This window comes from Elephantulus edwardii, unplaced genomic scaffold (genome assembly GCF_000299155.1).
Source record: "Elephantulus edwardii isolate Elephantulus edwardi_28Jun2011 unplaced genomic scaffold, EleEdw1.0 scaffold00015, whole genome shotgun sequence".
Lineage (NCBI taxonomy): Eukaryota > Metazoa > Chordata > Mammalia > Macroscelidea > Macroscelididae > Elephantulus > Elephantulus edwardii.
In genome coordinates this window covers 17377771-17404504 of record NW_006399765.1, presented here as the reverse complement: position 1 = coordinate 17404504, position 26734 = coordinate 17377771, and the positions used below count along the sequence as shown (strand labels likewise).

Here is a 26734-nt window from a genome sequence, read left to right as displayed (position 1 = left end):
GGCCACCAGAGCTCGCCAATATTTTGTTTTAAAGAACTGAGTCCAGTCACACAACATTTATAGTAGAGAGGCCTAAAATAAAATGATATGGAAGATTAAGTACAAGCATATATGAGGCAAATAAAAAGCTTAAGTGGCAGAATTAGTAACAAATTAAGTATAATTCAGGGCAAGAAACCATTAAAGAGACCAGGAGGGATACTTAAACTGACAAACTATACAATCCCATAAGGAGAAATGATAGAACATAAATTTAGAAGTGAGAGAGATAATTTGTAGAAATAAGACAGAATAAAAATTGTTGAAAGCACAAAGAGCGTTTAGCAAAATCATAATCACAGGAAAAGACTTAAAAACATCTGTTCAAAAATGGACAAACCAACCAAAGTCAATTTACACGTTTAATGCAATCCCAATACAAATACCAATCCCATTCTTCAATGAGATGGAAAAGGTAATCTCCAGTTTCATTTGGAATGGAAAGAAGCCACGAATAAGCAAACCTCTCCTTAAAAATGGAAGAAAGGTAGGAGGCATCTTACTCCCTGATTTCAAATCCTACTACACTACCATGGTGGTTAAGACAGCATGGTACTGGTACAATGACAGACACACAGATCAATGGAATAGAATTGAGAACCTGGAAATCAGCCCATCTTTCTATGGTCACCTGATTTTTGACAAGGAGATGAAATCAGTTAAGTGGGGAAACGACAGCCTTTTTAACAAATGGTGTTGGCAAAATTGGAAAAGTACCTGCAAAAATGGACAAACCAATCAAACAGAAGTGAGGAAGGAGAGATCTGAATAGTATAATGTAGACTCTTGATTTGTTCCAAGGTTGAAAAAACGCATTCCTTTTTTTTCGCCTATAGAGAACTTGGAAGAGAGAGAGAGAGAGACAGACTCTATACTAAGACACTCTTAAATTTTTCAAAAGGTGGAAATGATTCAGACAACATTTTAGGATCTAAATGCAATAACCTAGTTATTAACAAAGAAAAAAAGGAGAAGGGGAGAGAGCAGAGACAGAAACTGGGCTTGAAGTGAAGGAGGGAAATAAAAACAGAGAAGGAAGGAGAAAGGGGCGAGGTAGATGTTCTCGGACATTTTTAGGGCAATATTCTAAAGAATCTGGAGTAAAAGAGAAAATGACAACATTACAAACAATGAGAGCACTATCCACTAGATTCTGGGGAAGATTCGCAGTGGAAAATTTACAGCTTTTTCTTTAAATGGATTTATTAGAAACAAGAAAGACAAATAAATGAACACAGTCCTCAAGAAGCTAGAAATAGAATTAACAAAATAAACCAAGAGTTGGTAGAATAAAGAATAATAAAACAAGATGGATTTTAAATAAGAGCTTTAAGGAAGACCTGGTTCTTTGAAAAGGCTAATAAAATTGGTAAACCAGGGACTGGCAAGGAGAAAAAGAGGGGTGTACCCAGAAAGGAATGAAAACTATTACATATATCGATTTTGAAAAGTCATTAAGAATTCCTTTGTAATATCATAAAAGGTCAGTTTGGGTACATGTTGATTATTTCCAGCTTGTTAATTCTGTTGTTTAAATCTTTTAAAGAACTATTCATTTTCTTTTTCTGCTTGAACCACTGGTTTCAGAAAGGATGCTTGAAATGCCCACGATGTCTACAATTTTATTAATTTCTTCTTGCAGTACTGTCCACTTGATCTATTTCAAAGCCATGCTGCCAGGTATATACAAATTACTCTTCCCTCCTTCACCCCTGCCCATGCTCATTTTATTTTTCATTTGCTGGCTCTGTCGTAGCTATTCATAGGCTGGTGAGTGCAGGACCTCTTCATCTCCTTACCCATTTTCCGCTGGGTGAGTCTTCCTAACTGGCTAGTAGGAAAGCATGGTACTTCCTGTTGGTTAAATTTTGTTGTTGTTGTTGTTATTGCTGTTTTTTGTTTTGTGGTCTGTTCCTTTGGAGTCTGCATGTTACGGAGTCCACTTGACTATAATCTTTACAGAAGAAGACTTCCAGGCCTGGCCTTTCTGTGGTGTCTCCGGATAGGTTCAAACTACCAACCTTTCCAGTCCTAGTAAACTTTTTTTGGTTTTTGTTTTTTGGTGGTGTTTTTGTTTGTTTGGTTTTTTTTTTTTTTTAGTTTGTAGTTTTAAAAAGAATTTTTATTTTATATTGGTTTGCTTACAAAGTTCGTATACATTGTGTTTCACACTATTCTTCGTTCACATTGTGTTTCATATAATCATTTCTATTCATTATGTTTTATAAAATTAATCACCATTGGACTATGCTCACCATTACCTTGTCTTTTCAGGTTCCTACTCAATCTTTTCCATTTCCTTTACTTCTTCCCTCCACCCACCAAATTGTGCAACCCTATGATTTTATCCTTACATTCCCCACGCCTCTGCTTCCACCCTTTCCCTCTTTGGCTTCTTCTCATACATGTTTTAGTAATAATCCTTCTATTTTTACAATAACAGTCTTGTGTGGTATTTGTCCTTATGAGATTGAGTTAGTACATAATGCTCTCCAGTCTCTCCCAAGTTATGCATTATTTTTCAAAATCATTGCTCCTGAGTGCTGCATAGTATTCCACTGTGTGACATACCACAATTTTCAATCCACTGGTTGTGGCTGGATATTTGGGATGTTTCCATGTTCTTATGATGGTGAATATTAATACTGCTGCTATAAACACTGGTGTACAAATCTCCATTTGTGTTTCAGTTCTAATTTTCTCAGGATATATTCCTAGTAGTGGATTATAAAGAGTTTCTATGTTCAGCTTTTTAAGGAAACACCAAACTGCTTTCCAGAGTGGTTGTACCATTTTACAATCCCACCAACAGTGAATGCGAGTCCTCACCTCTCCACATCCTCTCCAACATATACTGCTTGCTGCCCTTCTAAATTTTGCCACTGCTACTGGAGTGAGATGGTATCTCATTGTGGTTTTTATTTGCATCTCTCTAATTGCCAGTGACTTGAGCATTTCTTCACCTGTCTGTTGGCCATGTGAATGTCTTCCTCTGTGAAAAGTCTTTCTATGTCTTTTGCTCATTTTGTAATTGAGTTATCAGTCTTTTTCTTCTGGAGGCCCGGTTGTTGTGGTGCTGTTTACTGTAGAATCAGATCTGACCCATGGCTGACCCTCCGGAGACCCCACGGTAAACTGTTGTAGTGAGACCTTTGTCTGAGATGGGATTGCCAAATGTTTTTTCCCAGTTGTTAGGTTTTCTTTTCACCCTTTTGGAAAGAGTTTTTGATGTGCACACGGATTTAATCTTTAGAAGGTCCCATTCATCAATTTTATCCTCTCCAGATTATGCATTTTCTGACTGTATTTGCCAGCAACTACTTTAACAAACTAATTATTAGAATATCTTCTCAGCGAAGAACTCCTTTCATAAGTCAGTGGTTTTCGACTTTATCTTAGTTAATATTTTCTACACGCCTGACATTCTGACTGTGAATCTCCACTACCTACCACAATGCTGTGTAAGTGAAAGGTGGAGCCAGAGTGAGGAAGACTCTGGAGGAGCAGAGGCAGAGGCCCCTTCCTGCCTCCGATCCGCAGGTTAAGTCAGAAAGGATCCACCAGAACACCTTACAGAGACTCAGGGGAAAGGCAGGAAAGACGCTGCACCTACTCCTGGTGAAGCCTGCTAAGAAAAGACATTGGTTTTGTTCTTGGTTGTGTGTTGGGTGTTTTGGTTTTATTTAAGATTCCAGTGCGTGTCTTCAGGAGTTGAGTGTCTCATGAGGACACCAACTGGTATCTGCCTCTCACATGGAGATTCCAGAAGGTGGGAGGATTGTTGAGACAGCCTATGAAATGGTGCAATGGCGGGGCAAGGAGAGAGAAACAGAGAAGGTAAGAGGGAGCAGGACAAAGAGAGAGAAATAGACAGAAGGAAGATAGGTAGGTAGATTGGTAAAAAGATAGCACAGTCATGACGCACAAAATCAAAGTCCTGAGTTCCTGGAGAAGGAAGTGAATGCCAAGGAAGGGACCCAGGGTCTGGGCATCCAGAGAGACTCCAGCCAAGGTGATAGCCTCACAGGGCAAGAAGATATCAGCATTAGCTAGGTGTACCAGCAGCAGGTGAGTCTCAAGAGGTTAAACTCTCTCCAGGTGGGTGCACCTCACGCATAAGAGTCAGTATGTGAAGGCAGCTAAGACAAAGGGCACCCATAGTAAGTTATCAACAGTACTGGTCAGGTAAGATGTTCTGACCTCATTCCTTTAACTCCACCTCATGCTGCCCTGACCCTAGAGTCTACAGCAGAGGAAACAGCAGTTGGGGATCAAGGGAAGATGTGGTTACAGACCATCCCTACCCCTATGACAGATTCTGAGCACCATAACCCAGGCAGGACCAGAGCACACGGGCTGACTTATCAGACTGAAGCTTTAATCTAGAGCTGCAAACACATTAAAAAAAAACCCACCCCATGGGATCTGCCAGAGACGTCATCCAAAGCAGAGAAGGGTGATTCAGGAGCAAGTTCAAGATGAGTGGTGGGAGGGTATGAGCCCTTGTCCAGTACCCAGCAGAATACAGTTGATTTAATAGAGCAGAGTTATAGCAACACCAACACCACCTAATATTAATTAGTACAGGACTCTGGGGTTTTCAAAATGCTTTCAACTATTTCAAATATCCTCCCCAATAAACTTCAAATATTCCTGAACTCCATGCCCGCTCACAGCTGTTTTTGGATCTGTGGAAAGACTACTGGCTTTGGAGTCAGACAGACCTGGGGATTTCCAGTCCTGACACTTAACATGCAGGAAGATCTTAGACAATTTATCCAAAGTGCCTATTCCTCATTTTCTTATCTGTGGAACTAAAACTGACACCCAAGAGAATTTTATGAGTTAACAGATGTGAAAGCACATTAACAGCACGTCAACATGAAGTCCTCAAAGAAGAAGGAAAAGATCCCAGATGGCAAGCAGAACAACCATGAAATGATTTTGTCATTTGTCACGGGTTCCTTAAAAGTATGTGTTGAAATCCTAACCCCTGTATCTGTAAATCTGACCGTGTTCGGAAATATATATATATATTTTATTTTTACATTATGTTATACAAGACCTACCAGAATATACTGAGCCCCTAATCTGGATGTCTAGTCCCCAGAACTGTGAGAAAATAAAACCTCTGTTCATTCCAGCCACTGACATATGCTAGCTCTGTTGGGAGAACACTGGGTAACTAAGAGACCATTTTATAGATGAAGAAGGTGAGGTTCAAAAAGGAGCAGTGACTTATTCAAAGTCCCACAGACCCAGGATGAGAAGGCCTGACTCTCTAGGTGTTCTGCCCCAATCAGTACCTTCTCAACATGGACAGCCTCATTTACATCTCCTGCCCTGGGGTATTTTTTTAAAACTAGTATATTATAAAAAGGACCACGGTTTAGACAATGATTTATGTAGCCACTCTACCAATCTACCTCACTACCCATCTACCAGTTTTACTTTACTGTGAGGTGATTTGCATTTTGCTACAATGTTTGAAGTTCTTGTCACCATTATTTCAAACACCAGGTCACCCATGGCGGACAGGACTCAGTGGACAGCATGACAAACGAGGAAGAAAAGTCTGGTCATATAGTTTCCAAAACTCAAATTCAAAGTCATTGCCATCATCGAAATTCCACTCATCTCTCTCCACCAACGAGTTTCCAAGGCTGTAAATCACTAGGGGAGGAGAACTGTCCCTCTTCCTCCCAAACAGCTGCTGAAGGATTTGAACCATCGGAGACTTGCAGCCTTTCGGTTAATACTGTTAACAGGCTACAGACTATACCAATGAAAACTCTGTGGGTTACAGTGTCCTGTAGAGCGTGGGAGATGAGCCCACCTAGGTGGGAAGCACTCAAAATACAAAGTAGCTGGAACAATGGACTGAAACCTATCAACGATAATGAAAATGCTTCAGACCAGCAATACTTTGTTACTGTGTGTGTGTGTGTGTGTGTGTGTGTGTGTGTGAGTGAGGGGGGGTGTCTTCATTGAAGCCAGCTGCTTGGCAACTCTTAACAACTGATCTACCATTTTAACAGGTCAAACCCTGAAAGAAAATGTCAGTTAAAAGACTGTTGTATAAACTCACTGTTTCCTAACTCTGTTTTCCAAACAAGGCCAAATGGTATCTTACCCAAACCCAGAACTGCTGTTAACTGGAGGAGGGCCCGCCTTACAGCTTATTATGTGCACAGTGGTTTTATGGATACAATGGGGAATGAAATGCAATTTTGCCAGGCTTGTCTGTGTCCATAATGACTGAATCATCTCGGATAATACCCCTGTGTCACCGTCCCACAGACGTTTAATAGAATCTTTCTGATTCCTGTCTCACAGTACATCAGATCTGGAGTATTGAAGCACTTCTGAAAATCAGTACAATTATGCCTTCTTGTTGGCCTGTCAGTTTTTTTCTGGACTAAAGATGCTCCTTGGGGAAAAAGGAAAGGAAACATGAAAAATGAAAAGAAAAGGCTATACCGTATAATCCTAATGAGAGTGCAAAGCCATGCAGTCAAAATGAAATGTGGATTCTGGAGGGGAGGGGGAGCTGACGAGCTTTTTAAGGCATTATTTACTGGCAGCATCTTTGAGCCACAGCAGTGAGAACAGAAGAGGATGCCTAATGATCTCCCACGGCTTGTCTACGACAATGTTGATCACGGATCCTCTGTGGCCGTTCCTGCCCCTGAAATGTCTGGATCAGAGCAGACAGGGGCATCTTACTAGGGAAACGGCAGGCAGCCATATCGGACATGCGCTTTACTGCCTGAGACTGTATCTTTGTATATACATGATAATCCCCAAATGCTCTTGCTCAGGACACAGCCTGACTCACATTAAAGACAGGGCAGTTTTACAGGCAGACACACCTGGAGCAGAAGGGCCTGAGCCCCCGGAAAGATAAGGGACTAGCAGTTGGGTACACTCTGTGTCAAGAAGCAATCCTGGTTTTTCTATCCATTCATTTGTTGATGGGCACTCGGGTTGCTTCTGTCTCTGTCTCTTTGCAATTGAGAATAATGCAGTGATAAACATGGGTGTGCATTTATCTGCTTGGGTGGCTGTTATAGTTTCTTTAGGGTATATTCCCAGTAGTGGAATTGCTGGGTCAAACGGTCTTTCTATTTCCAACTTTTTGAGAAAGCTCCACATCGCCTTCCATAGTGGCTGCACCCTTTTGCACTCCCACCAGCAGTGAATAAGGGTTCCAATCTCTCCACAACCTCACCAACATTTGTTATTTGCTGCTCTGCTGAACTCTGCTATTGAAAAACACAGAACTTATAATACACAACATGGGTAACCCTGGAGGATAGTATGCTGAGTGAAATATCTCAGTAACAAAAGGACAAATACTGCATAATGCCGCTGTTATGAAACAGGACTGACATGGGGTTGGGGGAAACTTAGAAATGAGGAAATAAATAATGAACACTGCATTGGAACAGATAAGGGAATAACTGTTTAAAAGGAATGCAAGATTAGAAATTATATGTATGACAATAGTCCAGAAAAAGAAGTGCATAGCAAAGCAGAATAGGGATGGGGGTGGGAGGGAGGAAATTATGCAACAATGAATGATTTTTATTTTTTTAATGAACTGGCAAGCTGTGGTGGCCTAGTGGCAAGAAGCTGCACTGCAATCCCAGAGATGTGCAGTTCAAATCCATTGGATGCTCTGCTGAAGAAGGAGGGACAATCTCCTCCTGTACCAGTCAGATCCGATTTGACGGTACACAGATTTAAAAAAAAAAATTTAAGAAAATGAACTGGAGTGGGTAGGGAGGAAAATGTGCAAGAATGAATGAATGAAAACCCAACATTTCTGTAAACTTTCATTAAAATCCCAATAAAAAAACAAAACAAGACAAAAGTAATTCTGATAGAACTTAAGAACTCGGCTGGGATATGAGATTGTCGGCCTCATTTCACAAATAAAGCAGCTCATATTCCCAGTAAGTGGTGGAGCCCCACTTTGTTTTCACGGCATTTCTCTAACTGCACGCCAACTTCCCCTTTGACATTTTTTCTTGACTGTTCAGGAGAAAGGGTCAGCAATTTTTTTTCCCTCTCTGTAGAAAACCGTTGCTGTTGTTGTGTTCCGTCTTTTCGGAACCATAGCTGACCCTCTGGCAGTGGGTTTTCCGAGCTAGTTAATTGCATGGGAGGAGACTGCCCGTCCTTCTCCTGCACAGTGGCTGGTGGCCTCGAACCACATGCCTTCAGGACTGCAGCGCAGCTTCTTTGGACATGTTGCAAGGTGGGGCCAGTCCTTGGAGAGGGAAATCATGCTTGGGAGGGTGAAGGGACAGCGCAGGAGGGGAAGACCCTCGAGAGAGACCGACTCAGTGACTGGTAGGTGTGTCAGAGACAGTAAAGTTGACACAGGATCGAGCAAGGTTTAGGGCTGTTGTACATAGGGTTGAATGAGTTGAAAGCAAATCGATAGCACAACAATAGAAAACCTCAGACTCCCTGCTATCAACTCAGTACCAGCTCACAGCGGACCCTCCACAGGATTTCTGAGGCTGGAAATGCCCACCTTTCTTCCTCGGAGCTGCTGGCATATTTGAACTTCCCGAGAGGTACAACCTTCGGGCTGGCAGCACAACTCCTTACCACGAGGCCACCAGAGTGCCCTTGTACATCGTAGAGCTTTATGAAATGATTGCTGAATGAAAGAGTTCCTGATGAACTAATCTGGAGTCTTTCGTTCAGAACCTCGAGCACCATCAGGCACACAGTGGGTGTACAGTAGGTATCTTCGGAGTGCATGGATGGACGCATTTAGCAATGACCCACTGTGGTCCTAGGCTGGGCTTTGCACCTCCTTCCCTGAGATCCAAGAAGTCAGCAAACATCTGAAGTCACCCTTCCCGCAGCAGCGCCGCTCAGTACAAAACTGCTCCCCCGGCGCAGGAGGGTCTCTTGGTCCTCTCTCTTCATCTTGGAAAAGACTCCCCAGTGAAGGCTGTGTTCCCGGCTCCAACTTGACAGGCTCCTTGACCTTGGGCAAGTCCCTGCTCCCTTCTGGGTCTCAGCCCCATGACTTGTAACAAAGGGGGAGCTGAACCATGGGTTTTTAAAGCCCAGCTCGGATTGGCACCCGTGCTGCGCCTTGCTTTGCAGGTACACGGGCTTGAGATGAGCAGGGCTCCTTTTTAAAATGATGAGTAAGCTCTCTGGTTGTTTCAGTGCTAAAATAGCTTCTGGAAGAATTATGTCTATTTGTAGCTCCTTTTTCTCTCTCATTTCTTACCTTTTGGAAAGTACTTTTTTTTTTTTAGAAACTACAGAAGCAGCATTGTCTAAAAATGTCTAGCAGCATGTGGATGAAGGGACCAGAGCTCGGGGGACAGGACCTTTGGAGTGCTTGAGGTCTGTGATGGTGGGCTGAACAGGAATGCCCCCTAGTCTGTGCTGTCCCAGGGGCCTGCCTGGCTCAGACCCTCCAGAGCAGGATGCTAGCACCCATCCTACATACCCACGAGCTGCATTTCTAACTGGCGCAGATAATCCTGAGGGCCGATGCATTGCAAAGCCTTAGGCATTAAAAACGGACTCTGGGTGCAGAAGGTTATAGTCAAGTGTTCATTCTGCCACATCTCAGATGGAAGTGCTGGATCGTTGGGAGGAAGAGAGAATTACTCAAGTTCACACAATGATGTGGAACCACAAACTGGACATGGAACCACAAACTGGACGTGGAACCACAAACTGGATGTGGAACCACAAACTGGACGTGGAACCACAAACTGGACTTCTAATGCTGAGTTCAAAATGCCAAACACCCTCCTGATGCCGGTAACTGTGAAGTCCAGGGGTGGGTCCCTGAATGTGTCCACAGCCATGAATGAACAGGTCCAAGGTCTGCGCAAAGGGGCGTGTGACTGTGCCAGTGGGGAGCTGATCACATATGCATTCACTCAGGTACTAGCCAGCTCCTCTGATGGCCTAGTGGTAAGAATTTGTGCTGCCAGCCCAAAGGCATACAGTTCAAGTCCACCAGCTGCTCCCCAGGAGAAAGATGGACAAACTCTTCCCGTGGAGTTTACAGCCTCTGAAAACCGACTGGAGGGTCGGCTATGAGCCGGTTCCGACTTGACAGCAATCACCACTATGTGGCAGATGCTGGCTCTCAGTCATGAACAGACACACATGGTCCCTGCTCCCATGACAGTCCAGAAGGGAGGCAGATGGGAAACCAAAAAGCAAATCAAAATCTCATTCGCAGACACGCATGTGCATCTGCTCTCATGCACACGATCGTTGTCCGCTCCAGCCCCCAGAGCCAGGTGTTGCTATTATCTCCATTTCACTGAAGACATTCAGGCACCAAGAAATGCAGCCCAGAGTGCACTGCGATGCTACGTGGGGAAAAGTGGACATGAAGAGTGCATGTCTATGTCAGCATGTGTGATCTGCATTCAAGGATGTGTGTGTGTGTCTGTGCACAAAGGAGTGCTTTTCTACACACTTCTGGAAATACTCCATCAATAAGATCTTCTGCATCTCTCTGTCTCTTTCATTGCTGTCGACAGGGAACCGACCCAGCTAACCGACTGTTGAGTCTTCCAAGGCTGTAAACTGCACAGGAGGAGACTACCCATCTTTCTCCCACCGAAGCTAGAGGATTTGAGTCAGCAGAGGTACAGGTCCCTATTCGCTATGTCACCAGAGCTCCAGCCATAACACAGCATCAGTATACACCCCCTCCCCCATTTTTTAAAGAGATGTCCAATTTTTCAAATATTCACTAAACTCTGCCCATACAGAAATGGAGGCATGAAGGCTGGATCTTGAAGAGCCGGGCAGCTCAAGGAAGCTCGTGTCACCTGCTCCCCAAATGAGTCCGAGTGGGGGCAATCCCACAGTGCCTCATCCACCCACATGAACCCCACTGCTGGCGAGTCAACTCCTACTCCAATGGACCCTATTGTGAGACAAGGCAGAACCTCTCCACAAGGGCTCCGAAGCAATAACCTTGACACAAGCAGACGGTCATGTCTTTCTCCTGTGGAGCAGCTGGTGGGCTTGACCTGCCAACCTTCTGGTTATCGGCCAAGCACTTTAACTCGTGTCACCAGGGCATGCTTCATCAGCCACCAACTCAAACTGAAAATCTGACAGTGGCCCCAACACCAGCCTTCCTCTCCCAGGAAGCTGAGCTCTTTGGACTGTAAAGGGCTGGTGTGTTCACAGCTGCAGCGGGAGGCATAACCCTTGTTGTCAGGTGCTGACTAGTTCGCTTTGACCCACAGGGACTTTCCGTCCAACAGAATGGAACTCTGCCCAGCTCTGTGCCATCCTTACAGCCCTCTGCTGTGCCTAAACCCGCTGTTACAATCTCTGTGTCAACGCAACTCCCTGAAGGTCACCCTTTTTTGGAGGAGATACAACCAGGTGCTCCTTACAGGCAAGGATGGTGGGACTTTGTCTCACATCCGTGGGGCACGATACCAGGAGGGGCTGGTCTTTGCAAAAAGCCATCATTATGAGGTGCGTAGAGGGTCAGCAAAGAGAGGCATTCTTTTGAAAGTCCATGAAGTAGTCCATATAACATCTAGAAGGCTTTCCAAAGTGGCTGGACCAGAAGCTCTGGTGCAACAGTGCTGAGCCAGCTGTCTTCAGAAGTGGCTACACCGATTTACACAGCAATGCATGGGCACCTGTTTCTCCGCACACTTGCCAACGCTTGGCATCTTCTGCCTTTTTTACTTTAGCTTCACTTGTGGGAGTGTCTTTCCCACATCTTAAAATGCTTTCCCCACCCGACTCATCCCCTACTACACTTCCCCACTGCTCTATCTGGCAACGGAAAGAATAAAACAAATGTGCTTAATTGTTTGTGTGTCTCACAGCATAACCACAAGCCACAAGCTACTCCCACCTTCAAGGCCCATCTCAGCGTAGTGACGTTACCAACAGTCGCAACACACATCCAGCTCCCAGTCGCAAGCAGTGGCACACTCAGATGCCAGCCTTCACTTCTTCCCCTCTTCCTCCTCCTGGAGTTCCATTCTTTTGCCCACAGGTCTCAGGTCTGCCCCATGGAAAAACGCTCCGAGGCTCATTCCCACTACCTAACAATGACCCCATAAGTAGCAACGAAACAGTAAAGCAAGACTGGGAAACATTTCCACTGTGTCATGAGTTCCCTGCCATTCTCCCCGACAGGTGACATTCTTCTCATTCTTCCCAAACACAGACGCTGTGACCTCACTGCTTAGGCATGAAGGGGCTGGCATGCGTGGCCCTGACGTAGACCAAGCCCTGCTGCTCCATCTCTGAACGGTCACGTGGGACCTCGTGTAAGAGACGACGACAGGAGTGTCAATGTATCATTTTCCCAAGCTAAAAATCTGTCTTTCAGAATGAAAATGTGCCCAAAAAATGTTTTAATTACTAAAGGACGAGTGAACAGTAAAGCTGGTTCAAAGACAGCAAGAGAGGCTAAGTGATTCTCGGTGCTAAAGAAAGAACAGAACTGGTGTTCCGTTCAGAGCCGGTTAATGTCCTCTGGCAAAGAAACTGTTTCCTTGGGGTTCCCTTTTACACCAGAAAAAAACCAATCACGTCTTTATCAGTCAAAAAACTTACATGATAACAACTTTATAAGATCAGGGTCTCAAGCAATAGTAAGTGCTAAGTCAAAACACTTCTATTCTCCAAGATAATTCAACTAAGATAATGGGTATCATTCTTGGGTGGGTCAGCAAGACATCAAAGGATACGCATTCAGTCAGCCTGATCGGCCTATTTTCATGTCTAATTTCTGCAGGTTCATCAGCTAAACAAATGAAAATTCCAGACTCCAGGAAGACGTGCTGGTATTGAAACTCTGAGCCCAGCTGTGGTGTGGTGTGCAAATTAAACCTGGAAAACACGAGATTCAGGAGCCCTGGGAGGAAGGGTCCTTCTCTACCTCAATCACCACTGTGTCCTTGTACTTGACACATCACTAAGTGCCTATCAAATCCACACCACATCCGGTTACCGATGCGATTCGAACTCACAGCTCCCCCACCAGATGGAGCAGAACTGCCCCACAAGGTGGTCAGGGCTGTAGCCTCTGCAGAAGTCGACTGTCACAGCTTTCTGCCATAAAGCGACTAGTGGGTTCAAGCCATCAGCTATTTAGTTAACACTCAACTGCTGCACTACCAGAGCTCCTTAACTAAGCATGCGAGCTGTCTACCAGGGGGTATCAACACTCCCATTTTACAGAGGTGCAAAGTGAGGCCAGGAAGGTTGAGTAATCCAGTTAAGTTCACCCTGAGAGGGTGGCAGAAGCTGGTGTCACACAGAGCCTGACCCTGCCACCTCGACCCTCTCACCCTAGTCCCTGAAGCTCCACACTTGCCCAGGAATTGGCCAAATAAAGGATGGACAGCAGGCCAGGCAGAGGCAGCTGCCTCCCACTTGGACTCTCATTCTTGGCACCGCCCCAGCTTTGTGTTTATGAGTGATGGCGATACTGGTTGGTGGAACCACCTAAAGACCTTTTTTCTGATTGTTGTAAAACGATATATAAGACGTTTTCCAGTGCAACAATTTTAACTGATTCAGGGGCCTCAATGACAACAATCAAGTTGTGCAACTATTACCAAAATCCACAGCGAACGTTTCCACTGCCGTCAGCAGGTATTCAGTATTTCCTGACAGCGATTCTTTCTCCCCCCTCACACCCACCCCTGATAACCACCATTCAACCGTGATCTTTCTGCACCTGCCCAAGGTGAGTATCCACATCCATGGGAGCACACCATCCTTGTCCTCTTGTCGCTGTCTCCCTCAGCATGTTATCCTTAAGGTCCATTTGTACTCTGTCTATCCTTATTCTGGGAGAGTAATATTCCACTGTTTGTCTATCCTTATTCTGGGTGAGTAATGTTCCACTGCTTGTCTGTGTGTCATTTCGTTTAACCATTTGCCTGCTGATGGGTGTTTATGTTATGTCCACTCAACCTTCTGGTCTTGGGAATGGCCTTGTTCAAGAGCCTGAGCCATGGAGGTTCAGAGAACCCTACGGCTCTCAGCTGACCCTGGCTGGGGCCCTGAGTGGGAGGACTGGTACCCAAACGGAGAGGCATGGGGAGGGCAGGAACATTCTCAGGAGGGTGGAAATTGTTAAGAGGCAGCTTTGACTAATTTGGTTACTCTGTGGGGGGCAGTTCTTGGCATATGGTAAAAGCACCACAGCTGATATGATCTTTTCCGTTTCAACACTTCACATAATAAATATGCCACATCAGCTGGCCAGTCTTCCGTTTGTTGATGTTTCTGGTGTGTATTTGACTCCCGCATATGCCAGTTCCTGAGCAGGTGAGCCTCGATACGTTCCTTAAATTTCTGGGAATCGCTTAGCTTTTGCTTCTTGTCAGTTTCTACCCCCTTCCTGTAAAACGGGCATTCTGATAATAACTTTGTGCTGACTACCGTTTGCTGAAGACCTTCCATGTGCCAGGCACACGAGTGAACACTTGGTGTTTACACTTCTTACTGACTTCTCCCATGTCCTTCTGGCAACCTCCATGCCCCAGAGGAGGAGGCAGGGCTCAAAAAGGCTGGCTAACTTCGCCAAAGTCACCTAGCAAGTCCAGACGTGTCCACCAGAATTTAAACCCAACTGTGCGTCTTATGACCCCTCACAGTTGTTGATGGTGGTCTGACCTCACTCAGGTTTACCAGCCTCCATCTCTGTTCCATCAGCACCAGCAGAGGGACTGAGTTAGGTGAGATGGTCAGTCTCTGACCTTTTGGGCCGACTTGTGCTGGGTTCTCAGGTAGAACATAGAGGAGGAAATGGAGGATTAGTTGTAATCTCTCAGGCACGTGCCATAATCTGGAAAGGCCACCTCAGAATCAGCCAACCAACCCCACTCAAAGATGCAGAAGCAAAACCCAGAGAGGACAAAGGACCCATTTAAGGGTGCAGAGTGAGAGTGTATGAAAAGAGGTCTGGACCCTCCAGCCACTACAGTCCCGGAGCCCTCTGCAAAGTTCTCCACATCCTGCCTTACTTCCACTCTCTGGTCACAAAGTGAACTTGAACAATGAACTCAGCAGTGAACAAATGTGAGAAATAATCAGGGACTCTCCCACCTGCCCCAGAAAAGACCCGGGCTCTCTGGGGGTTGCCAAGGTCAAGGTGGCCAGAAAGGGAGAGGGGCACTGTTTCCAGAAAAAGTCCTGAAATTAGGCTCCAATTCACCGCCATCCCCTCGTCCAACCAGGAAACTTCCCGGCACCATCTTCATTGTTTCCACCCCACTAAGAGAGAGTGAACATTTCCTGGGATTCAATTTCTTAAATAATAGTTGGAAGGAAACAAAACTATCGGCGATAAACATTCACTGTATTGTATCAAAAATACCTTTATTATGGGGCAAACACAATAAATGCAGACCAGTCCTCCCACAATTTTGTCTTTAAATGTCCCCTCATGCCTGTGTCCTGAACTATTTACACATATTGGAGCAGGAATCCCTAACAGTGTTAAGATACATATTTTAGCAACTGGAAGACAGAATTAAGATGGGTGAGATGTCAGTATTGACTCCTTTTCTGCCGTTTTCTCTCAATGAAAACAAGAGAGGCTGGTCTGTTCCTCTGAGCACACGTTTAGGGCTGATGGGAAAGCTCATTACTTCAGTCTGATATATACTCCATTCTCTCCATATACATATGATGGATTCCCCCTCTTTGCATTTTATTCTCCCGCTGAGAAGCGGTATTAAATTTCATCAGATTTGAACACAATCTAAGGTCTCAAAGCAGTTTCTTTTAAGGCTCTCATATTTATTCAGAATTCGTGAATCATGTTCCGATAACACCACCGTAATTATTTTTAAAGTGTGATGTTTGTGGGTTTAATAGGAAATGCTCGCAAAAGGCCCCTTCTCTTTGATTGTTTGTAATCTTTGCAGTAATCGCTGCTGTTACCTTTTCTGCACCACAGCAGGCAAAACACAATTTCATTTTAATGTGAGTCGCGAGCTCTTCACCCAGGTTTTAATTAAAGCAATAAAAGCTGAGCCATCTTTGCCCTTTCCAATGTACACAGATTCAGAGGTCTGAGTTATGAAACCTAATCTAGATTTCAACAACAGCAGGGAGGTCTCCTGCCTCCCGGTATATTTACTGGGAATTTGGGTTTGTTGTTACTATTGTTTTTCCAAAAGACTCACTCAGCCAGCTCGCTCTGTCTCTCTGTGTGTGGTGGCCTCCCCATCTGTAAAATGGGGACCTCATCAGGGCTACAGGTCAGGATGAAGCAAGACCAGCCAGGTACAAGACTCAGCACAACGTCTTCTCCCAAGGAACTGTGCGGTAAATGTCAGTGATCATTACCACCAAGGAGTCTCGGGGGCACAGTGGCCAACTAAGAGCTTGTCTGTTAATCAAAAGGTTCACAGTTTGAACCCACCCTGTGGCTCTTCAGGTGAAAGAACTGACAACCTGTTTCCGTAAAGTTTAAAGTAGAAACCCATTTAGAGCGGGGGTGCTTGGGTCACATGAATTGAAATCAACTCAATGGTGCCCACTGACAATATTACCACTGCCATCATCATTCAGGCCTGGATGAAAACAAGGACAATCCAAGGGGCCATTACTCACAAGAGGAAACTGAGGTCCAAGGAGATTTCAACAGAGTTGAAGGCAATGGCGTTGAGCCCCACCTCAACACATGGCCAGTCCCTGGCTCCTTTTCCCATTCCAGGCACCTGCACTGCCCCCTACTGGAAGGACATCGTAACTTCCGAGTCATTCAGGATTCCCCAGGCTGCAAGGACCAGCTTCAAGGACCACTCTCTCCTGCTCATACCATCTGACCACCTGAGCCCTGCTGTTTCGTTCCTGTGCTCTGAACAGCACATTTATCAAATTCTCGGATTTCTGAAAAGTTGAAAAGTAACGTTTTGTCCTATTAATTAGCCTCAGAATATTTGCATATATTTAAATGACACACACACACATCTCAGTTCTAGAAACTGTTTATCTTTCCCATTCTTTTTTTCTACAAGGGCTTTTACTTGATTTCTAGGAGTTCCTTAAGTATTAGGGAAATAAATCTTTTGATGATACCATGAGTAAAAAATCTTTCCCAATTTTTACATTTGTCTTTTGACTTTATGTTAATTCGGCTCTACAAAAGCCTCTTTTTAAATGTATGGACAAATTTCTAAGAATTTCTCTGTTAAGCATTTGAGTCATGCAACGTCTTGCTCTGTTTCAAAGCTGTGAAGTATATCATACATGTTTTCCCCCTCTCCCTTCCCACCCTATCCCCCATCCAGTGACTTCACGACTTCCTTCGTTGCCATTGTTGTTGTTGTTGGGTGCCATCAAGTCAGCTCAGACCCAAAGAGACACTACATACATGACAGAATAAAACATGGCCCGGTTCTGCGCCTTCTTCACAATCGCTTCTGTGCTTAACCCCATGGCCGCCATCCCCGTGCCAGCCCATCTCCCTGAGGCCCTTTTATACTGACCTACTTTTCTAAGCATCATGACCTTCTCCAGAGACTTGCTCCTTCTGATCTCATCCATAAGTACCTTTACACCTTTGGTTTCTTTCTAATTTATCCATAGGTAAGGAAGGAGATGCATATCTAACATTTGTCCTTTCTTGAAACATTCTGCCCTTGACTTCTAAGACTCTGCTCTCTTCCCACTTCTCTGGCCACTCCTCACCTACAGTCTTATCCTCCTCTACTTTCCTTCAAGTTGGAGATCAAGACTTAAGTGCCACAGCTCTTGTACTCCTTTCTCCATGCACCTCACCCACTCCCGAGGTTCACTTCTGTGAATCCCAGACTCATAGATCCACCTACCTATTCACACATCTTCATCTGATGCCCAATAAACACTGCAAATGTAACATGTCCAAGTCTGACATCACCAAGCGTGTCCCTTTCCAGGCCTTTCTCAACTCAGAAAAAGGTGTCAGGAGCTTAGAAATGGGCTCATGCTGGAAACCTGGGGGTCATTCTTTACCCCTCTACTTGCCCCTCTGTCCATATGTAGTCATCAAGAGCTTCCAACTTTATTTCTAAAATATTACAAAAATATTACAGCCCCATCTGTCACTTCTGTCTCCATGACCAGGTAGGGCATCACCTTTTATCTGGCCCCTTCATATCCTCTCAACTGCTCCCTCTGACTCTTCTTTTACCATTGACAGCTTTCCAAGCCCCAAATCTGATCAGATCATTCAATCTCCATGTATTTGATATCTCGCGGTCCTCTCTCCCCCCTTACACACACTCTCACTCTCTCTCTCTTTCAAGAATTCCTAGGAAAACAGAAGTCAGAAATCCTTATTGTTGTTGTTATGTGCCACTGAATCAGAACTGACTCATAGCTGACCCTCTGGCAGGACCTCAGAGGCTGTAAATCACACAGGAGGAGACTCCCCATCTTTCTCCCATTGCGAAGCTGATGGAATCAAACCACTTGTCTTTGGGCTGGCAGCACAACTCCTTACCACTAGGCCACTAGAGCTTGCTCGGAAATCTTTAGATGTGGTTTTTCAAGCCATGAGAATAAAAACCGCGCCCTATAGCCAGGAAGGCTAATGAGGGTGTGATATTTACAGTATTCCTGAGAGAACAAATAGACATTTGTTGGGTGAAAATAGCTAGGGGGTTCCCATCAGAGGAAGCAGCACACCCCAAGGCACAGAACTGTGACTGGGCCCAGGATGCTCACTGTGTCAACAAAGCACACGCGGTACCTGACACAGAGAGGGTTCCATTCTAACAACCATTGTAACTCAGTTCTCATAGTAAGTTGAACCTCTTTCCCCCCTCATTATTGCCTCAGCCTGATATAATAAAATTGAACATCTGTCAGTGGGTGCTTGAAAATTAAAACATCAGCAAACTATGTGTCTCAATGTCACTAACCATGCTGTTGTTGCTAAGTGTCACAGAGCTACAACCAACCAACTGACCCTCTGAGGGGGCTTCAGAGGCTGTCAGTTTCATAGGAGGGACTGCCCGTCTTTCTCCTGTGGAGAGTAGTTGGTGGATTTGAACTGCCTGCTTTTGGGTTGGCAGTGCAACTCCTTACCAATAGCCCATGGGAGCTACTAACTATAAGATGTTAACCGATCTCCACCCTCTACCAAACAAGAACAAGTACGGTTCATCATCGCTCCAATATGTCCTAAATCAGGGACTGCTTGTATTAGTAGGGAACACTCATGGCCTAGAAGCAAGAAGCTACGCTGCAATCCTGAAGGCAAGAAGTTCGAGGCCACCAGCTGCTCTGCAGGGGAAGGAAGGACAATCTCATCTGGTGTGATTACCTGCCTCTGAAAACCCGCTGGACGGTCAGCTATGGATTGGTTCCAACTCCATGGTAGGTACACAACAACAACAACAACAACAACAACTTGTATTAGTGGTAATAAATAAAAAGAAGAAATGCATATGTAAGTTCAAGCAAGTTTTCTCAAACACCAGTGTTTTACACACTGTCCTAGGCTGGGTGTCCCAGAAGGAGAGTCTGAGTTAGCTGCTACAGAAGGGACTTCCTCAAGGAGGCTCTCAGGGATGGGGAAGGGAGAGCCGTGGAGCAGCATGGGAAGAAGCTCAGCAAAGTCAAGGTCTGGATCCCAAAGAGCATTCTGGAGCAGGGATGGCAGTGCAGGTGTGCAGAGCTGGTTCCCCCTGCAAGTAAGAGAACCTCTCCTTTCCCACCCCACTGCCCCTCCTACATCCTGGTATTTGGGTGAAGCCAATTTTCCTGAGACTGGAGCAAGTGTGAGTTCGCAGACAACACTCCCAGCAGCTGGACAGTGGATGTAGTTGATGGCGGCTTGGGAAGAGGAATCCAGGTAAGGAACCGACACTTCTGTTACATGCCCTCGGAGGCAGGGGCTACTCGTCCCATTTGATGTCGTTGATGTGTTGCTGTCAAGTCGGAACCAACTCAGAGCTGACCCTCCAGCAGGTTTTCAGCAACAGTAAATTGCACCGGAGGATAATTCTTATTCTTCTCCCACAGAGCAGACGGTGGATTTAATCAGCGTGCCTTTGAGATTGCAGTGCAGCTTCTACGGAGACTCTGGATTTCCATTCATTCATTGTTGCACTTTTCTCACCTCCAAACGCTCCCCCCTAGTACACTACCCTCTTGGAAAAGTAAAAGAAAAGTTCTTTCATTGTTTTACAATCCCTCCCCCCAGGTCCATTCCACTGTACAGCCTTTGCTCTGGACTCCTGTCATGACAAAAACACCTAATAATTTCCCCTCTTAAACAGTTTACTCCCTCACCTGTTTCAATGCAGTATACATTATTGAACCCATCCTTCTCAGTCTCCTCCCAAGCCCGAGGTCAGTCCTACTTTCAACAGTGGCACCATGCAGTATTTGTCCTTTTGTGACTGAGATACTTCACTCAGCATAATGTCCTCCAGGGTCACCCATTTTGAATAATATTGCATGAGTTCCTTGTTTTTCAATGCAGTGTAGTATTCCATTGTGTGAATATACCACAGCTTCTCTATCCATTCATTTGTTGATGGGCACTTAGGTTGTTTCCAACTCCTTGCTATTGTGAACAAAGCCACGATAAACATGGGTGTGCATTGGGTTTTTTAAAATTATTATTATTATTATTATTATTTGTGTGTATGTGTACCATCAAATCAGATCTGACTGGTACGGGAGGAGATTGTCCCTCCTTCTCCAGCAGAGCATGTGGTGGATTCAAACTGCTCACCTCTGGGATTGCAGTGCAGCTCCTTGCCACTAGGCCACCAGAGCTCGCCAAGCTCTCATTTGATGGAAATCGGGAATCACTTTTTAAATATAAGTGAACCTGACTGGTGAAAGAGCTGGAATTAGAATAGCTAAGTCTGCTGGCTTCCAAGCTCGTCTCTTTACCCCTTCACTGGTCACCCCAGGAAGGAGATTTACAGCCAGAGATTATCAATCCCTATAAGGCATGAATAGAGTCTTCTCTCAACAGGAAGAGATGTGACCTCTACCAGGTCTTCAGCTCCAAGAGGAGGCTGAGGGTGCTGAAGCCTGCACCGAGAACTGCATTTCATCCCCAGACCATCCAGGCTAAGTCTGGTATAAAAATCCAACAAGGTCTGGGGAGGGGCTGAGGGAGTGAGAATTCGTCAACGTGAAAGCAGTTCTACGGGAATTTTGTGGAGGTCTGCAAAAACCAGACAATGGAGATACATTTGCAAAAGAGACTTCGAGCACCTAAGAACAGTCAGAAAGGTTTTAAAAGAGGACACAGTCGGCAGAATATAGAGCCCTGGGGAGATTCGGGCTCAGCACTATTTCTAAATAAAGGAGATGGTTTCAGGAGAAGGGTTACATCAGAGGGCAGGTTTTTAACATGATAAAATGTGGGAGCACCTTCCAGAAATGGCTCCTCACTCGGGTCCTGGGCCTCCCATGAAACAAACAGGGCTGCTGTTCGGGGTGTGGGGGGGGTGGCTGGCTCTGAAGCCTGGCAACCCCGTGCACTAGGATGTACATCCGTCCTGCAGATCTGACTGATGTTGAATCATTGGGATTTCATGTGTTAATTATTGCAGGAGATTGCCAGGCCTTTCTTCCTAGTCTGCCTTGGTCTGGAAACACAGCTGAAACCTTAACAAATTAGCATCAAAGCCACACAGAAGCCTCTACTGACAAATAAGTGCACGGGCCAAGCCTCAAACCCGGATCTCCAATGTGGAAGACCAGACATTAAATGTCTTTACAAAATGTATTTTATGCGATTTAGCATGTGGCGTTTCCCGTTGATCCCCTGTGGGCTCTGGGACTGACTTTCCCCACATGGTTATGCCAATCCTTCAGTGACTGGAAAAACAGAATTGGTGAGAAAATACACTGTGAGAAGATGTTCATACGCACGTGTACATGTGTGAGTTTAAAGTCTGAAAAGAAATACCCTAGGGAGCTCTGATGGCCTAGTGGCAAGAAGCTGCACTGCAATCCCAGAGGTATGCCGTTTGAATCCACCAGATGCTCTGCTGGAGGAGGAGGGGCAATTTCCTCCTGTACCAGTCAGATCCGAAAAATAAATAAAATAAAAATACACAAAACGTTTATCTTTAAAGACAAAGCCAGGGGTGGCCCACTGAGCCACAAGAAGCTGCAGATTCTGAGCAGTTAAGCTTTGAAATCAACCAAATCAGCACAGACGACATCTCAATTGCTGCCCACAAGTAAAGAGACCACAGTCCTTAGCAGCTCCTCCCATCAAGATGCGGGTCCCCAGTATCTGGACTGCCCATGTGACGTGTCCTGACCAATGAAATGGCGAGGAGGTGTCACGTGACATTTTCAAGCGGAAGCTTCAAGGGACCTTGCAGTTTCAGCCCCTGCTGTTCCAGGACCCCCTTTCCCCCCAGGCTCAAGTTCATCTGCTGGAGACGAGAGACCATATGGGGCAGGATCCTCACTCTATCTTCTCACACCTCCCAGCTCGTGGCTGGCCTGACAGCTGACCTCACATTTCTAGGGCCATCAGTTTTTAATGACTTCCATTTCTAAGTCAACTATGGCTGGCGAGTTGATTCACAGTAACCACAAGAGCTCTAGCCTGATTGTCCTTTGTAAGGAGACCCAACTAACACTCAGTGTGAGAGGAGAGCACAGTGGACCGTCCTCCCCTCCCTGTGTGTCTCCCACCTTGTCCCCAGCAGCATCCGGGTACCAGCCAACCCCAGGTATGGACGGGCTCAGGGAGGAGGCACCCACCTGGCTGGTCGACAGGAGCTCTGGGTTTCCGTCACTCATCCCCACGTAGGCGCTGTCACCATCAAACTAGAACAGAGACAGAGATGGGGTTCTCGTTAAAACACTCTCGGGAAATACGGGGGGAAGGTCAGAGGGCTGTCCAGGAACTGGAGGGTCTAGATCTGAATGTGCTGAGGGCGAAGGGCTGGGAGCCTAGAATAGATAAGAGCAGAGGCCAGGACCCCACTGTAGCAGGGCAGAAGGAGAACCCCTGTTCTGTGCGCAGGCCAGTACCATCAGTCACACACAGAGCCACAGAGGGAAACTTTCTACTATGTTGTCATGACAGAACTACATCCACCATGCACATATGTATATAATGTGCAAGCCATCTAATGATCTTATAAACCAAACACACACACACACTCTCTCTCTCTCTCTCCTTCCCTCCCTCCTTGGAGCCTTCTAAACCGTAAGAGAATACACGTTTACTTAAAGCCATCCATCCACCTGTGGTATCACGGTTACAGCAGCAGTAGCCAACAATTAAGTGATTAAGACACTGGTCCACGGGCACAGCAAGCCGCCACATCAGACACTGAGCTACAATCCATCCCTGGGATTATGCAACACCCAAACTCCTCAACTGATGAGGGTGAAGTCAGGTTGAAACTCCGTGCCCTCCAGCTACTACTCTCCTAAGTGACTTGTCCTCTCCGTCCTTCATTCAGGCTTATTAGCCCTTAAGCCATTCCTGAACACCAGCAGTGAGAACTGTGGTTGGAACCACTTCCAGGGAGAAGAAGAATCCTGCGTTCTCAAAAGCTGCCATGTCTGAGTTCAGGGAAACGTCTCTGCAACAAGAGTGCAAGAAGCTGCACTACAGTCCCGAAGAGCGCCTGACTGGTGCACGTGGTTAGCTCCCTCAGCTGCTAACCAAAAGGCTACTACGGGGTTGTGTGCACCCAGGAGTAAGCTGGAAGAAAGGCTTGGTGATCTACTTCCAAAAACCAGCCACTGAAAACTTGACAGAGCACAGTTCTGACACACAGGAAGTCATCATGAATCGAAAGTGACTCCACGGTCCCTGATGTCTCTGTAAATGGAGAAGCCAGCAGGTTCTCCTCTCTCTGACCTTGAGCTGGGGTTCTGACTGAGGCTCTCATCGCTCAAACAGGGATAATCATTAGGATGACACAAGAAAGGGCAAGGTTCAGATATATTGTCCAAAGGATTTCTATGAAATCTATGCCAAGTTGTAGGCAACTCAAATATGTGTGTGTGTGTGTGTGTATGCAGGTATATATATATATATATATATATATATATATATATATATATATGCGCAGGTGTGTATATATATGCAGGAGTATATGTGTGTATATATATATATATATATATATACACACACACATATATATACAGGTGTGTGTATATATATGTAGGTATATGTGTGTGTATACATATACATATACATATACATATACATATACATATACATATACACACACACGGGCGCAGGTATAAGCAGTTCACCCTTCACGGGATGCTAATTCATGCAGAGGACCTGGTTCAGCTCTAATGAGTTCCCGCCTGTGAAGCATCCTTGAGTCGCAAGAAGCAGAGCCAGAGGCAAGGGCTCAGTGCCTATAATTTTGAGGAAATGGTCTTTAGGAACTGCTTGTGAAGGAAGAAGAGCTGAAGAAGAAAGCACAGGAAGAAAGTCAGCAAAGATGTGGTCCCAGCTGAGCACTGCTTCCTCCTGAGTCTGCGGGGAGCTCTGGAGCAGGAATGGTACCAGGACAGTCCCAGCAGGAAGCGCTGGGCTGGCCACTGTTGCCCTCTGCAAGTCACGGACCAGCGGCTGCCTTCAGCGGACACTGGGGGAAGTATAACCTTCTAAGCAGGGTGGTCCCCATTAGGCCAAAGGCAATTCTGCAGAGAAGGGGGGAGCTGTAAACCACGTGGGGCCAGCCTGACAGCAGACGGGCGGTGAGACCTGCTGGCTTGGAAGGGGTGTGGGGGTGGGATCTCAAAAGCAACCGGCACATTTTTTTAATTGAACAGCTTACTTTCTTTTGATTAGGTAATGCATCATTACTATTACTCTACGTGGTATAGCACTGTCTGTGTATTGCTGTACAGAGGTAACCCATGGTTGCTGTGATGCTAAACACCGTGACACTGATGTGTCAAATGCGATCATGGTTATCCATGGTGGACAGTGTTTGGTGGAGCTTTTCCCTATTAAAACAAGCTCAGAAGCAGGAGTTCCCTCCAGAAACCCTATGAACAGTGCTCAGGTCTTCATAGGGTCGCTAAGAGTTGTTTATGACTCGACGGCACTTAAAAACAACAACAATATATCATAGGTTTAAAATTCAAAAAGTACAAGAAAGGACAGAAAAGACTCCCCTTTCCGTATCCTCTCCCAGCCATTCATTTCCACATGCCCTCCCAAGAGACAACTAGATAGGGATATCTTTCCATAGATAAGCCACATATATGCATCTTTATAGTCACCTCCTTTAACCCTATGACAGCATCCTAGACACGCACTATTTTCACCTTGATCACTTCGCTCTCAGCAGAATGTCCTGGAGAGTATGCTATGTCAAAATGCAATTCCTTTTGTTTCGCCCTGGTACCTAGTATTCCCCGGCATTCCTATACCTTGACCAAGAGGCTGGAGTGAGAACAGAGCAGGGTAACACTGCATGGTTTAAAATTAGGAAAGTGTGTGTCAAGGTTGTATCCTTTTCTCCACACCTATTTAATCTGTATACTGAGCAAATAATTTGAAAACCTGGACTCTGTGAAGAAGAATGTGGCATCATGATTGGAGGAAAATTCATCAATAACCTTTGTTATGCAGATGACACAACCTTGCTTGCTGAAAGTGAGGAGGACTTGAAGCACTTGATACAGAAGGTTAAAACAGGGCAGCCTTCAATGTGGATTGCACTGCAACATCCAGAAAACAAAAATCGGGGCATATTCTTAGTTTTGTTTAGTGAGGCTCTGAAAATGCTGACTGGTGGGTCAGCTATGAGTCAGTTCCAATTGGATGGTAACGAGAGAGAAATATTCCATTTGTAACATAAATAGCTCATTAGTTCTTTATTAGTGGGCAGAGAGTTGCTTCTAGTTTTTCATTATTCAAACATTGCTCTGATGAGTATTTTTATACATACATCACTTAGCATGGGTGTGAGTTGTCTGTAGGATTAATTTGTATGAGTGTAAATGCTGAATCCAACTGATGTGCATTCATAATTGTAATGCAAGCATCGCCAAGCTGCTGTGTACAAAGGCTGTGGCAACAGACATTACCATGACCATGTGTGAGATAAGAAGACAAAGCTGAGAATCATAATGAAATAGACAAAGACCTGGAGTTAGAAAAGCAAAGGGCAAGAATATTCTCAGCATTTCTTAGGCTGAAGGAACGGAAGAGAACAATCAGAGCTTGAGCTGCAATGCTGAAGGGGCTCTACTGGTAAAAGGCTGAACGATACAGGAAAAATCAAAATGAGTTGGCAGGGATACGCAGTCCACTGTACCAAAAAGAACGGGTCAGCACTGAACCACTTCAGAAGGCAGCAGGTGGTAAGGCCCGATGGAACTGAAGGACAAAGTACAAGCCGCACAGAAAGCATCAGTAAAATAAAGAAAGCAAGCAAGTTCCAGGAATCGATGGGATCCCAGCCGAGGTGCTTCAGGAAGCAAATGCAGCACTGGGTGCTTCGCTCACTCACCTACGATACTGGAAAACCTGGCCCATCATCTGGAAGAGATCCATATCCGTGCCCATTCCCCAAAAAAAGTGAACTAACACCATGAGGATGGATGGCGAAGAGATTGAGATTGTTCACAGCTTCAGTTTGCTCGGCTCCACAGTCAACAGTCTTGGCACCAGCAGCCAGGAAATCAAAAAACATATCGCGATGGGAAAGTCTGCGGCTAGAGA

General features: G+C 45.3%; 1 protein-coding gene across 2 annotated transcripts in view; it reads right to left on the bottom strand.

Moving 5' to 3' along the window:
* TOX2 (TOX high mobility group box family member 2) overlaps positions 1 to 26734 on the bottom strand; it is a 114872-nt gene that overhangs the window by 54384 nt on the left and 33754 nt on the right. The window contains exon 2 of one of the 2 annotated variants that reach the window (XM_006881540.1): positions 22786 to 22851. In XM_006881540.1, the coding sequence (XP_006881602.1) occupies positions 22786 to 22851 (66 nt within the window). Of the gene's footprint in view, positions 1 to 22785; positions 22852 to 26734 lie in introns of those variants that run through there. The other variant, XM_006881541.1, reaches the window with a different exon arrangement.